The sequence below is a fragment of the Lytechinus pictus genome, chromosome 6 (genome assembly GCF_037042905.1).
Source record: "Lytechinus pictus isolate F3 Inbred chromosome 6, Lp3.0, whole genome shotgun sequence".
In the NCBI taxonomy this organism is placed as follows: domain Eukaryota; kingdom Metazoa; phylum Echinodermata; class Echinoidea; order Temnopleuroida; family Toxopneustidae; genus Lytechinus; species Lytechinus pictus.
Window position 1 is genome coordinate 22,367,198 of NC_087250.1, and position 13,072 is coordinate 22,380,269.

Genomic DNA, 13,072 nt, shown 5'->3' on the forward strand with positions numbered 1-13,072 from the left:
TCATTACTACCCCAGAGATAATCTCGCATTTTCTAACATAAACCAATTATTCTTTTTTTCAATCAGCGACAGGATACTACATCTATACCGAAGCCTCTGGCTTTTTCAATAACATAGCCAGACTCGAGTCTGAACTCATCCCCGCGACGTCCGGGCAGTTATGTCTTGACTTCTGGTACCATATGTGGGGACAAGACATGGGGACCCTCAATGTCTATTCCAAGGTTGGGACCACGCTGGGCCAGGTCTTGTGGACCCACAGTGGGGCCCTGGCGAGGCTCTGGTATCAGGCCCAGATCGAGATAATCCCTACTGCTGATTTCAAGGTAGATTTTGTTACCCGTTTGATTCAGAAAACCTCCATTCTTGAAAGAATACAGTGCCTCACGGTGTGTTCACATTGTGAAATTGTGATTTTCTTCCCACTGTCAGAACGTGCAGAAGTACTTTCACACATAGGGCACAGCGATCACAATGACTTCACACTGTGAAAATGTTATTCACACTGTTAAAATGCTAAAATTTAGGAGAGGATGTGATTTCACCTTTTGTTCCACACTGTGAAGATACTGTGAACACGGTGATGGACACTGTATTCATTTTATTTCCAGCAAACGAATCTACGAATTTCAATCAGCGTTAAACACTTTTGGAAGCGGCGCAATATATTCTTGCCCCTGTGGAGCAAAACGCTTATAGTAACACAACTTCACGCATATTTTTATATATATATATATATATATATATATACATATATACCCGGTTCGAAAAAAAAGCTATAAGAACAAATGTTTTGCCACCTTTCAAGCTAAACGAGAAAAATTTACTCAGCCTATATCATGAATTGTCAATATGGAGTGATTTTTTTTTCAACCATATACTGGCAAATTCACCTTGTCTATTGTGACAATTATGAAGTCTTTCCCTCATTGGTGGCAATAATGATACACGGAGATGAATGCCCATACCATACACTTGTAAATAAATCACCATTTAAATTACAGCTTTGCAGCTGAAAAATAACTTGAAACTAATTTTGATATTGTTTTATTTTTAGGTCGTATTTGAAGGTATCACTGGTCCAAATTTCGATAGTGATATTGCTCTTGATGACATCGATGTTTCAACAGGAAAATGCAAAGGTAATGACATATGAAATTGCCAGAAACTTATATTCAATTGCGAGTCAAGCGTAAATCCCAAAATCAAATGAAAGTCCCTTGGTTAAATGCGAATTCAGAGTTTATTTATTTATTTATTTCAATGTATTTAACCAGGGTAGCCCACTCAGCAATAAACTGGTCTCCCGTGGGGCCCTGGAATACATGATAAAAACAAGTATAAAAACATTTAAATACATATGAAATATACACAGAAATATTCTAAATAACTTAACTCATATCATAACAGAAAACAGAGTAGCAAGCATACGGCATCTTTAAAAACATGATACTAATTAACAAATTACATACAAAGCAATACATATAGATAAAATAAATTAGATAGACATAGAAAAGTTGATTTCAAATTAAAAGGCAATAATAAAATTTAAAATTTAAAAAGATGCACTTTCAGTTTCTGTTTAAAGATTGAAAGAGATTTTGACTGTTTCAAATTAAATGGCAAGTTGTTCCAAAGTAAAATCGCTGAGTAAGATAAAGAGTGTTTAAACATTTCGGTATGAGTTTTTGGGGTGATCAAATTATCTTTTGCTGCATATCTAGTGTTAAAACAATGAGAATCACTTGCAAAAGTAAACACATTACGATAGAATTCCGATGACAGACCATTGATACATCTATACATAAAAATACACTTGAAATAGGTAACGCGATCGTTGAAGGGGAGCCATTGGAGTTCACGAAACATTTCTTTTGAGGGGGTATAAAAATTACATTTTAGGATTAATCTAGCCGCTCTTTTTTAAGTTTGATTATACGATCTGTGTGCATATTGAAACGCAACCCACCAGATTTCACAGCAATAATCGAGGTGTGATTGGACTAAACATAGGTATAGAGTGTTGAGGGTATTTTGGTCAACATAAGGCCTAACCCTTCTTAGCATACTTAGGCTGGCATACACCTTTTTACATACATTGTTGATTTGCTTTCATCTGTAGCTCAGCAAGTCTCCAATTCCCTTGATTGAGGCACTAACTTGGTTTGCATTTGAACAAAAGTTTAAGAGTGCATCTCTTACGATTATGATAAACGTATATGACTAGTAAGCAAGTGGTGGTTGTGGTATTTCTGGTGGGAGGGGTGGCAGTAGAGAAGAATAGATAATAGTATAATAATATTTAGTATAAAGAGTAGTTCATGATCGGTCTACAGACCTCTACAAATACAGGTTAGTCTTTATTTCATGTATGATGTACTTCATATTTCTTTTTAAGAAATGAAATCCCTTCGATACTGGAACATTTTTTTAAACACTTTTTTCCGTCTGTTTCTCAGGATTCCTTAGCTGTTCATTCGAGGATGCTGCAATCTGTGGTTATTCCCAAGGCAATTCGGACGATTTTGATTGGTCATGGAATGCTGGCGCCACGCCTACTCTTTATACTGGTCCGTCGATAGATGCTTCCACCGGAACAGCTTCGGGTGAGCTCAACTATTTTCATGATAATACCAACGTAATGTCTGAATAGTATTCTGGCGTTTACTGATAATAAAGTGTCATATGATAATGACCATAATAAAGTCCTGTCTTACAAAGAGTTGTGACTGATCCGCTAGATGTCACTGTATGGAAATCCATCAATGTCATAATTTTCCATTAAAAAGGCGAGGCACACTAAATTGTGAAGACAGCAATGAATATTTGTCAAGATATACACTTCTGTTCATATTTTCTTGTACTTGTTCATAGTTACCTGACAAATAAAATCAATCAATCAATCAATCAATACAATTGAACAAACAAGAATTTTATATTTTTGCGTTGCTAGCTTTCCATAGATGTAATTGATTGGATCAATTGTAACTCCTCAAGGACAGGGCCCAGACCTCTTTATGACAATTTGACTAGACTTCCTTATGCTAATGGGTTTATATTCAGTTTGTCTGTATGTACATCAGTGGGTTTATTCTCAAAAAGTCTAGTATCAAATGGGTTAAATCCAATTGGATTTTAATCAAGATTTATCTTAGATATCTGTGTTACGGTCTCCCAGGTCATTACATGTACATCAATGCCGGAGCCAAGCAGCCGGGGGAGAAAGCAACCCTCTTGACACCGTACTTTGACCCGGCTGATGCCGGTGATGATGATATATGCTGGACCTTCTACTATCACATGTTCGGGGATCAGATGGGCGCCATCAACGTCATGGTAGGTCCAACCTTCAATTAACTGCTGAATTAAAATTAGACTTGCTTGTCTAGCGCTTAACCCTTACTTTATAAGAAGTCTCTATAAGCTCTCTATACAGTAATGGTGAAGTTAAAATCTTAAACATTAAGTGGTAATTTCAACTCTTTAAAAGTTCGTATGGTGACTGTACTTCGGGACGCTGATTTTTGTTTTAATACATGGGATGCTAACTAACATCAGCCCCTCGGTTTCTTATTATAGCACTCATCACCCTAATGTGCATAGTGGAAACTTTGATATGAGTATAATTGTTGTTTATGTTATAAAGTCATTTCACTGGAGAGTATTCAGTCATGGCACGTCAAACACCATGATACATAGAATTCTTTGATTGGTTACCTAATATCATCTTCCCGGGATTTATTTTCCGTGTTTAGTAAAAATGTATCATTATACCAGGATTGTTATATATGAAAACATGAAATAAAATGCATTGTCATCCACGAATGAAGAAATAAGAATCTATTGCTTACAAAGAGTAATTCGATTACGTATAAGATGGTTTACTTATGAAGAAGTTGATGATGAACGAAGGATAAAGAAATTTTAGAAATATTGAAAGATCAATTGATCAATGACAACGTTTCCTAAAACTTCAATAGCATGGAACACTAGACGTGCTAGAAATAATTTGATGATCAATTCAAATAAGTTATTCCTGACCTTTACTCCGAAGGGAGAGTGACAATAGAATGAAAATTTAGCTTTTGTGAAAATCTAAGTTACTTCTTCATTCAGAAAGTTAACCTAAGAAAATGGAGTAAAAAGTCACTCGTAAATATTTTTATTTATTCTCCGTTCTCTAGCTTGAAGGAGACATAACCCCACTCTGGAATCAATCAGGAACGGACCTCGGTGATACATGGTTCTTTGCCAGTGTCAATGTCTCAAGCTCGGCCGTCTATCGTTTGGTGTTCGAGGGCGTGGTCGGGTCTGGTCCACGGGGAGACTTGGCGATCGATGATGTCGATTATAAGCTCGGGCCATGTAGCGCTCTCGGTAAGATCAAACAAATCTGAAAAATCGATGATTTAACAGAAGAAATATCTCATGCTATAGTGACACAATGAAACGACCCCAAACCAACCGATGGTAATGTCATTTAAAAATAGCATATATATATATATATATATATATATATATATATATATATATATATATAGTTTGGTCGGCCTTGGGAGCGTCTCAACGTCATTTGTCTGACAAGTTGTCAGATCTGACAACTTTCATTGAATTTGATTGGCTGAGAAGCACTGTTACTATGTTAACTGTCGGAAGACATGTATGGTAAAAAGTCCGACAAGTCATTTCATGGAAAGCTCCCCTCGAGTCGCTTTGCATGGTGTGAATGTAACGCTACCAAACAACTTAGTGACCTAACTGTATTATACAAATTTTAAACACAAATGCATACAACTTAATGCCTGATTATTTCCCTGGAAAGGACAAAGTATCACAAGGTGTGTTCACAGTGTGTTCATGCTTAGGACCATGAGCAGATATATTTGGACAAATTCAACAATGTGAAGATATTTCAATACGGTGGACACTTCGAAAGTGTGAGTGGTCACAGTATGTTTCACAATGCGGACTACGTGAATATGTGATCCATGTAAATTCTATAAATACTCAAATGTAAGAGTATGAAGATGATTTCACATTGTGTTCCACACTGTGAACACACTGTGCGCCCGTATAATGTTTTCTGAAGTGCAGAAATTGAAATATTGTTATGAGAAGTTCCAAATTAAAGTGCAACATAATTGTTTGCATTCATTTCCACAAATCGTTTTGCAATTCATGATAAGCTAACATTGTAAAAAAAAACAATGATTCAGTTCGTGTAATACAATTTCAAACATGTCGTATTTATTGTGTTTATATTCTTGACATTGTTCACACAGGTTCCTGTGACTTTGAAAGTGGAATGTGTATGTGGCAAAACATTGATTCTGATAACTTTGACTGGCTACTCTATCAGAGCACTACCCCGAGCACTGGTACAGGACCGAATGTTGATCACACCCTGGGAACTTCATCAGGTAGGATTACAATTTATATATTTCACTATTGACTTTGTGAGAGGGATATATTTTTCTATATTGAATAATAGGGATTACAATAATGTGTCTTCCCGTTTAAGAAGAAGAGGTGCATGATTGAGGGATTGAGGCCAATTGTCAATTCATCAGAGGAGACATATTGCCTGAGTTTTCACGTAAATATACTGCTTTCAAATTGGGACCTAGCTGCACTTTGGGTATGGGATTCTCTTTTTTCGTCTCATCCCCCAGAATATGAGTATTACCCATACGGATTTGAATCGGAGCTGACTGCACTAAATAAAATGGAAATTTAACCCGGGAATGGTCACTGTCATTGAAGAGTGGACAGCATCCGCGAAAATTGTCCTGTTAAAGGAAGTACTCCCGATCCGTAAACGAGGATTAAAGGGCAGGCCGCGAGGACACTCCAAACGTTAATTTGATGCAGATTTCCCAGATAAGCCCGCTCTACAGATTAGATTAATGTTTGTGAAGGTTTTTTGTGTGTGTGTTTACACTCTATTCCCGTACTGGGCCTACCACAAAAAACAGCAATCAACATGTGATCAAGTGCTCAGCGAAGTCAACATTCTGCACGGGGGTCTCATTCTCATTGGCTTGACTTAGGGAGAGAGCTGCTGCAATCACCTGTGTTCTGATATTATCCTGTGTTTGGTACAGGCTGTCGCAGTCGGTGCAAATTACATACCCTATTCGCGTTATAGACCATCGTGATTTGGAATTCATCCTTTTGAGTGTTTTACTGTATATAGTAATCCGTAAGGATGTAAGCTTTTATATAATAGAGTATTTTTATAACATTGATTTATATTACCCTAGGACATTACATGTTTGTTGAAACTTCTTCGCCTCGTATCGCCGGAGAGCAAGCCTTACTCTTCCTTGGCACGCCGAGTCTCACCGGTCAGCGCTGCCTCGGATTCTGGTACCACATGTTCGGAGTGAACATCGGCGAGCTGGTGGTGTACTCGTCCACAGGGACAGGGAGCCTGATACGAGATGTTATGTGGTTACTCGCTGGGGAGCAGAACCCGGACCAGTTAACATGGCTTTATGGCCAGGTCACTGTGGATTTTGATGTTGTGAATGAGGTAGGTAGCAGAGTGTGATCATGACAGTGTGTTCACAATGATTACAATGAATTTATAGTGTCCTCACAGTGTATTTACAGTAAGTTCACAGTGCATTACAGTGTATTCATCCTCACAGTGTATTTTCAGTTTATTTACAGTGAGTTCACAGTGATTACAGTGTATTCATAGTGTCATCACAGTACATGTATTCACAGTGATTACAGTGTATTCATAGTGTCCTCACAGTAAATGTATTCACAGTTATTACAGTGTATCCATAGTCATCACAGTGTGTGCACAGTGTAGTCATAGTGACCCCAGAGTGTGTGTGTTCACAGTGTATTCTCAATGTGTACAGTGTGTGTCCACAGTGAATGCAGTGTGTTCACATTGTATTCATAGTTCTCTTACTGTGTGGTCACAGTGAGAGTGTTCGCATAGTGTATAATGTGATTCACACTGTTCAAATGCTGAGATTTAACAGTGTGAATATAATTCCAAACTGTGGACACCTCAACAGTGGCAGTGTTCACAGTGTGTTTTCATAATGGACTGTGTGATAATGTGATTCACACAAATAAAATGCTCAATTACACTGATGGAGATTTTACATTTGTCTTCCACAGTGTGAAGATATAGGCCCATATTCTGAACTTGGGTTTCAATTAAACTCTGGTTTAAAATTGTGGTTTAACTATGGAAAGCCAATTGGGGTACAAATCCCTTTTAGTTCACACCCAATTTATTAACTCATTTAACACTCAAATTGTCCATTATTGTCTTGGAATGATAACTGCAGTATTTTGATGTATTGTGCTTCATTATGAAAGCAAAAGGAAACAAAATAGTAAACAAAACAAATATACAATATAAACATAATTTTTGGCTCCCCACGATTTTAGCAAAGACTGTGGTCTAAGTTAAAGCTGACTTCAGAGTACGGGCCATACTTAACATGAAATTGGAAACCTTGTATAACACTATCTCGACTCTTTCTCTCTCCTCGCCACTAGTAAAGAGAAATTCGACCCAAAGTAGTAATTTGAATAAAAAAAAGCAAGAGAAGCAGAGGTGAACACTTCATCACAATCGGAGATTGGGGCTAATATCTTCATGACATATCTTTTCATTTTATGTTTCTACTTAGATTTACATTGCCGCCATTTTGACGTCGATACCATACGGTGACACCGCGATTGATGATATCGATATCACAGAGGGGGCGTGTGATAGTAAGTATCTTTGTTTTACTTTGATTTATTTATTGTATGCACACAAGGACCGTTGAGAAATGACAAAATAACGATATGTCGGTTCATGATAACGATATGTAAACAAATCTTACATGGTTAAATTTATGGAAGTTTTTAATTTATTTTAAAACCAAGGACATAACAATCAAATATAAGTGATTTAAATGATGATTCTCATTTTTCACCCCACGTTTCAGTCCTACCGACATACGCTGAGCCAAACACTATCACTGGTTCTGCCTCCTGTGATTTTGACAGCGACCTTTGTTCATATGACCAGGACATTGCAGATGATTTTGACTGGTTAAGGATACAGGGAGCTACCACGTCTACTAATACCGGTCCTACCAATGATCATACATCTGGCTCAGGTATGTTTCAGCTGTTCTAGCAAAGTCACGAACCGTGGTTGATATTGCATCTTACGCGATTTACAAAAACACTTATTGCCTGACACACACTGCGAATTCAACCAAACTCAGATCATCACTTAGGCCTGCCTACGTCAGGTTTTTAAGGTTTTCAATGAAGCAAACTGGAGTTTTACCAGGTTACATGATTCTTAACAGAACCCAACCTCTATTGAAGAAACTCAACCTTCTTCCGTTCATAAATACGTACTAGGCCCAATTCATACTACACCATCTACCAGATGGTAATTTTATGCTTTCTGCCACCTGTATTTAATGTACTTAATAAGAAAAAATACACAAACCAACTCGTTTTTAGCTCATCCGGCCCGAAGGGCCAGATGAGCTTATGCCGTGGCGTCTGTCGTCTGTTGTATGTCGTCCGTCCACAATTTCAAAATGCTTCTTCTTTGCCATTTCAAGTCCGATTTCAATTCTGTTTGCTTTATATGATAGCACTAGGCGGGGGATTCAAAACTTCCACACAGAATTTTGAAACTCATTAAATATGCTAATTTATGCATATTTTAAAAAATTCACATGAAATGCTTCTTCTTTATTTGTTGACCAATTTTGATTTTTTTGTTCCATCTGACATAGCTTCATAAGGTTCACCAAACTTCTACACAGAATTTTGAAATTTGGAGTAGAAAATTATTTATGCTAATTTATGCAAAATTCATAAATCACAGAAAATGCCTCTTTATTTGTTGACTGAATTTCAAAATGCTTCTTCATCATTTTAAGTCTGATTCTGTTTGCTTTAAAAGATAGCATTGGGTGGGGGATTCAAAACTGCTCCACAGAATTTTGAAACTCATTAAATATGCTAATTTATGTGTATTTTTAAAAATTCACATAAAATGCTTCTTCTTCTTTAATTGTTGACAGATTTTGATTTTTTTAATCCATCTGGTAGAACTTCATGAGGTTCACCAAACTTCTACACATAATTTTGAAATTTTCAATAATCTACCCCATACTTCTCTAATCACTGATTGGTCAAAACTGTTACAGTGTATATCCTGTCTATCATTGCTTCAGGGTTTTGATGTGATCTATGTTATGTTAGAACTGATTTTACAACTGATGACAGTCATAGTTTGGGGAATCTACTAAGTAAAAATATTTACCTCACCACATGGTTTGAGAAAGATCACTGGAAGGCACAAACGCTTGCCCTCTAACCTGTGTAAATAAATTTGCACATTTTCTGCAGTATGTACATTATATTTCAAACTACAAAGACAGTGCCTTATATTACCAAGAATCTTCTTCAATCTTTATGTAGGGTAACTTAAAAAGATCCTTCCTGGATATCTGCCACAAATAAAAATGGCATTGAACAGTTCAAGTTTATAAGAACCTACACAAGAATAATCATGTCATGTACCTCCATTTTACAGGGTTTTATGTCTACACCGAAAGCTCTAGCCCACGTCTACCGGGAGAAACTGCCAGATTGGTTTCCGCTCTTCAGAATGGAACCACTTCTGGAGGCGGTTGCCTGGAGTTCTACTACCACATGTACGGTGGTACCATTGGCACCCTCAACGTCAAAATCCTTGAGGAATCAGGTTCAGAAACCACGATCTTCACCAAGGGACAGAGGGATTATGGAAACACCTGGCACCTCTCTTCAACGAGTATTGACTCCAACGGAAACAACTTTAAGGTGAGTATAGAACTAACTGCAAAAGCTAGTTGGCAATATATTGTAATTTAAAAAACCAACATGTTTTCTCCAGAATGCCGATAGTGGTATACATGCTTGTTAAATTTTGAGTTGAACTTTATTATTGTACAAGATTGCTTTAGATGGTTTGATGACATTTGCTCTGGCGACAATTGCTCGGCTCTAAATTCCATACACTAATTGAATGACTAATTTCAACCCTGCGTTTAACACAATACCCTATCCTAAGCCGAACATAACACCCTATTGCACCCTAACCCTAACCCAACATCTTAGACGTAATTGAGCCCGGAACAATTGTCGGAGGAGCAAATGTTGTGTCACCACTTTGGACCAACACACTACCAATTAACATTATGTTAACTCATTGCAGATTGTCTTTGAAGGTATCATCGGATCATCTTTTGAGAGTGACATAGCCATTGATGACGTCACATACCATAACGGAGTATGTCCACCCTCGAGTAAGTCGTCTGTTCTGTTTCTACTTCACATTTACTTTATGTGGAAAATGTACGGTCTTTGAAAAAAAAACCTGCATATCACTTTAAATCAGTCTTCATATTATGGCAATACCAGTATGCACCTTCTAGTTATCTTTTTTTCCTAATTACTCTCCTTCATCCTCTTCTTCTTTGTCTTATTCTATTCTTCCTTTCTACTAAATCTAAAGCTGTAGTATTAATAATAATAGTAACAATCCGCCTCGGAAGAGATTATTTCTAGATAGATGGCGCAATCTAAATGCCTATTCATATTATTATTGTTATTTCTTTAATTTTCTCACATTGTATTTGTAGGAACTTGTGATTTAGAGGCTAGTGACTGTGGCTGGAGGCAGGAGACTGTTCTTGATGACTTTGACTGGGTTAGGGTACAAGCCTCTGAGGTCGCTTGTGATTCATTAAATAATGACCACACTACTGGCACTCCAACAGGTAAATAGCATTCTCAAATAATAATATGGTACGACTACTTCTAATAATATTAATAAAACAATATAACAATGATAGTAATGATAAAAATATCATTGATAATTAATAATATTAATTATAATAAAGAAAAGGTAAAATGAATTGTTGGAGTATCCTGTTTCACATTTCAATTTCGAACATGGATTTTTTTTTCAAGGTCATCTCCTTCTCACAAATGCAACGTCACAAAATTCTGTCGGCGATCAAGCCCTGCTTTACAGTCCATCTTATGATGCAACAGAAGAAGGCGATTGCATGACGTTCTGGTATCACTTACACAATGACCCGGATGCAGGTTTTCTAGCTGTATGGGAGTCTGTGAATGGCGCCCTCATCGGCCCCTATTGGCAGTCGACGGTTGGGGTGACCTCGGCTGTGTGGCAATTCGCGAGTGTGACTTTGAAATCAAATGCAACTTTTCAGGTGAGAGTAGTTTGGTCGACTTCATAACTATTTTGATTATAATCTTTAGTGTCTATACATGTGAAATGCCAGAAATTGCTGATAATTATGAGCCTTAAGGTCTAAACATTGTGCTAACAAAATCCCCTTTGCCAGTAATATAGTAAAAAAGTTTAAATTCTATAGGCCTTTATGATGATTCATTTAGCGTAGCAATGCCGGTACAAATAATTACTCTTCTTCTTCACCGAATAAATATATTCATGTCCCCACATATTTTGTGTAAGGATGGAATGATATTATAGAAAAGTAAAATGATGTCAAAAGAATAATTTTCGTTATTATCCCCCAGAATTAATTCAACATACAGTTATTTATGATTAGTTGGCAATGATCATGCTTTAAAGTAAGGCTATTTTTAAAATAGCCTAAAAATTGACATTTAAGCTTTTCTGCAGGCATTCACTTATTACAGTGAGGAAAGCTAGAAAGAAACCGTTCATTCATGCGATTTTACTCTCAAGAGTGCACATAGAAAAGCTTGGGTGTGTCCGTTTTCAAGGCTATTTTACGATTTTTGGGCATCAAACACTCATTGTTAATGATTATCTTCCACTATTTATTATCTGTAAAGGTTGTCCTCCAGGCTGTGCTAGGTGTAACAACATCTCATGATATCGCAGTTGATGACCTCACATTTGAATATGGAGCATGCGCACCAGCAGGTATGACTCTGACCTCACAATGATAGTAGCTCACCGTGCATACATAGGTCTCAAATTTGATACAAATAGGTTTCAATTGGTTCGCTTTGTATATAATAATCACATAAGCAATATCTTTGGGGGAATTTCCCTCATTATTCCAGAGATGATGAGTGTATTTATTCAATTAGTGCAAAATAATTACAGTGAGTATTATATTATACCAACACTGCCATGACTGTGGCAAATTGATCTCGGTCTTTAAAGCTATCCGTTATTGCATAACCCAGTATATACGAACGATGTCAAAAGGAATAAATCTAATACACACTATTTCACCTTGTTTCTCCTCTTTATCGCCTTGCCATTGACCAACTAAAACATAAAGCTGTAGGAAATCATGTTTAAATCATTTGAAATGTGGTATTCTTTATGGGGCTATTTTTGTAAATGAATGCGAGTACAGAAAAAGATAAAAATATGAGTATATTAATGGTGAAATTATTTCATTTATTATTGAAGGTATGTATGACACTTCTCATCAAACTGACCAAGTTATTTAATTACAATTATAGTTCATAAAATGGGATTCAATCCCGGAGGATGTGCCCCACCCCTGGATATTGCTGTACAGCAGCCCATGGGAGAAGAGCGTCGCGGTTCAAGAAATTGCAGTGTCTGACACTGCACATGAATCTAAGTTGAATTTGATTCTGTCCTATTCCTTTCCAGGTTTTTGTAACTTTGAAACCGACTACTGTTACTGGACCAACACACAAACGGGTGATAACTTTGACTGGACACTGAGCTCTGGAGCCACACCCAGCGTCACCACCGGTCCGAGCAAAGACCACACCCTTTCTTCACCAAATGGTAAAGATTCATGACCTTTTTTTCAACCCATTGACTACTAAATTCTATTATTCCAATATATTTCCACACCAGTCTCCAATATTTGTAAACCCAATTAAAGGCAGTATATATGTATATATATACATATATGTGATTTTTACCTCATTCTAGATTGATAACATGGCGGATCCCAGAACATATACTTGCGTCTCCATGGAATATATTTGTGCTGTCTATTTCGTTCAAAATATTTTCTTTGCCCAT

The 13,072-nt window shown here is 36.9% G+C and overlaps 1 protein-coding gene across 2 annotated transcripts in view; it reads left to right on the forward strand.

Moving 5' to 3' along the window:
* LOC129263112 (MAM and LDL-receptor class A domain-containing protein 1-like) overlaps window positions 1–13,072 on the forward strand; it is a 158,035-nt gene that overhangs the window by 3,226 nt on the left and 141,737 nt on the right. For both annotated transcript variants that reach the window (XM_064101201.1, XM_064101202.1), the window contains exons 5-19: window positions 67–326; window positions 1,058–1,142; window positions 2,460–2,606; window positions 3,179–3,336; window positions 4,185–4,377; window positions 5,283–5,420; window positions 6,264–6,535; window positions 7,665–7,749; window positions 7,968–8,141; window positions 9,587–9,855; window positions 10,250–10,340; window positions 10,677–10,814; window positions 11,008–11,273; window positions 11,887–11,977; window positions 12,689–12,829. In XM_064101201.1, coding sequence (XP_063957271.1) covers window positions 67–326; window positions 1,058–1,142; window positions 2,460–2,606; window positions 3,179–3,336; window positions 4,185–4,377; window positions 5,283–5,420; window positions 6,264–6,535; window positions 7,665–7,749; window positions 7,968–8,141; window positions 9,587–9,855; window positions 10,250–10,340; window positions 10,677–10,814; window positions 11,008–11,273; window positions 11,887–11,977; window positions 12,689–12,829 — 2,508 coding nt within the window. The remainder of the gene's footprint in view (window positions 1–66; window positions 327–1,057; window positions 1,143–2,459; window positions 2,607–3,178; window positions 3,337–4,184; window positions 4,378–5,282; window positions 5,421–6,263; window positions 6,536–7,664; window positions 7,750–7,967; window positions 8,142–9,586; window positions 9,856–10,249; window positions 10,341–10,676; window positions 10,815–11,007; window positions 11,274–11,886; window positions 11,978–12,688; window positions 12,830–13,072) is intronic.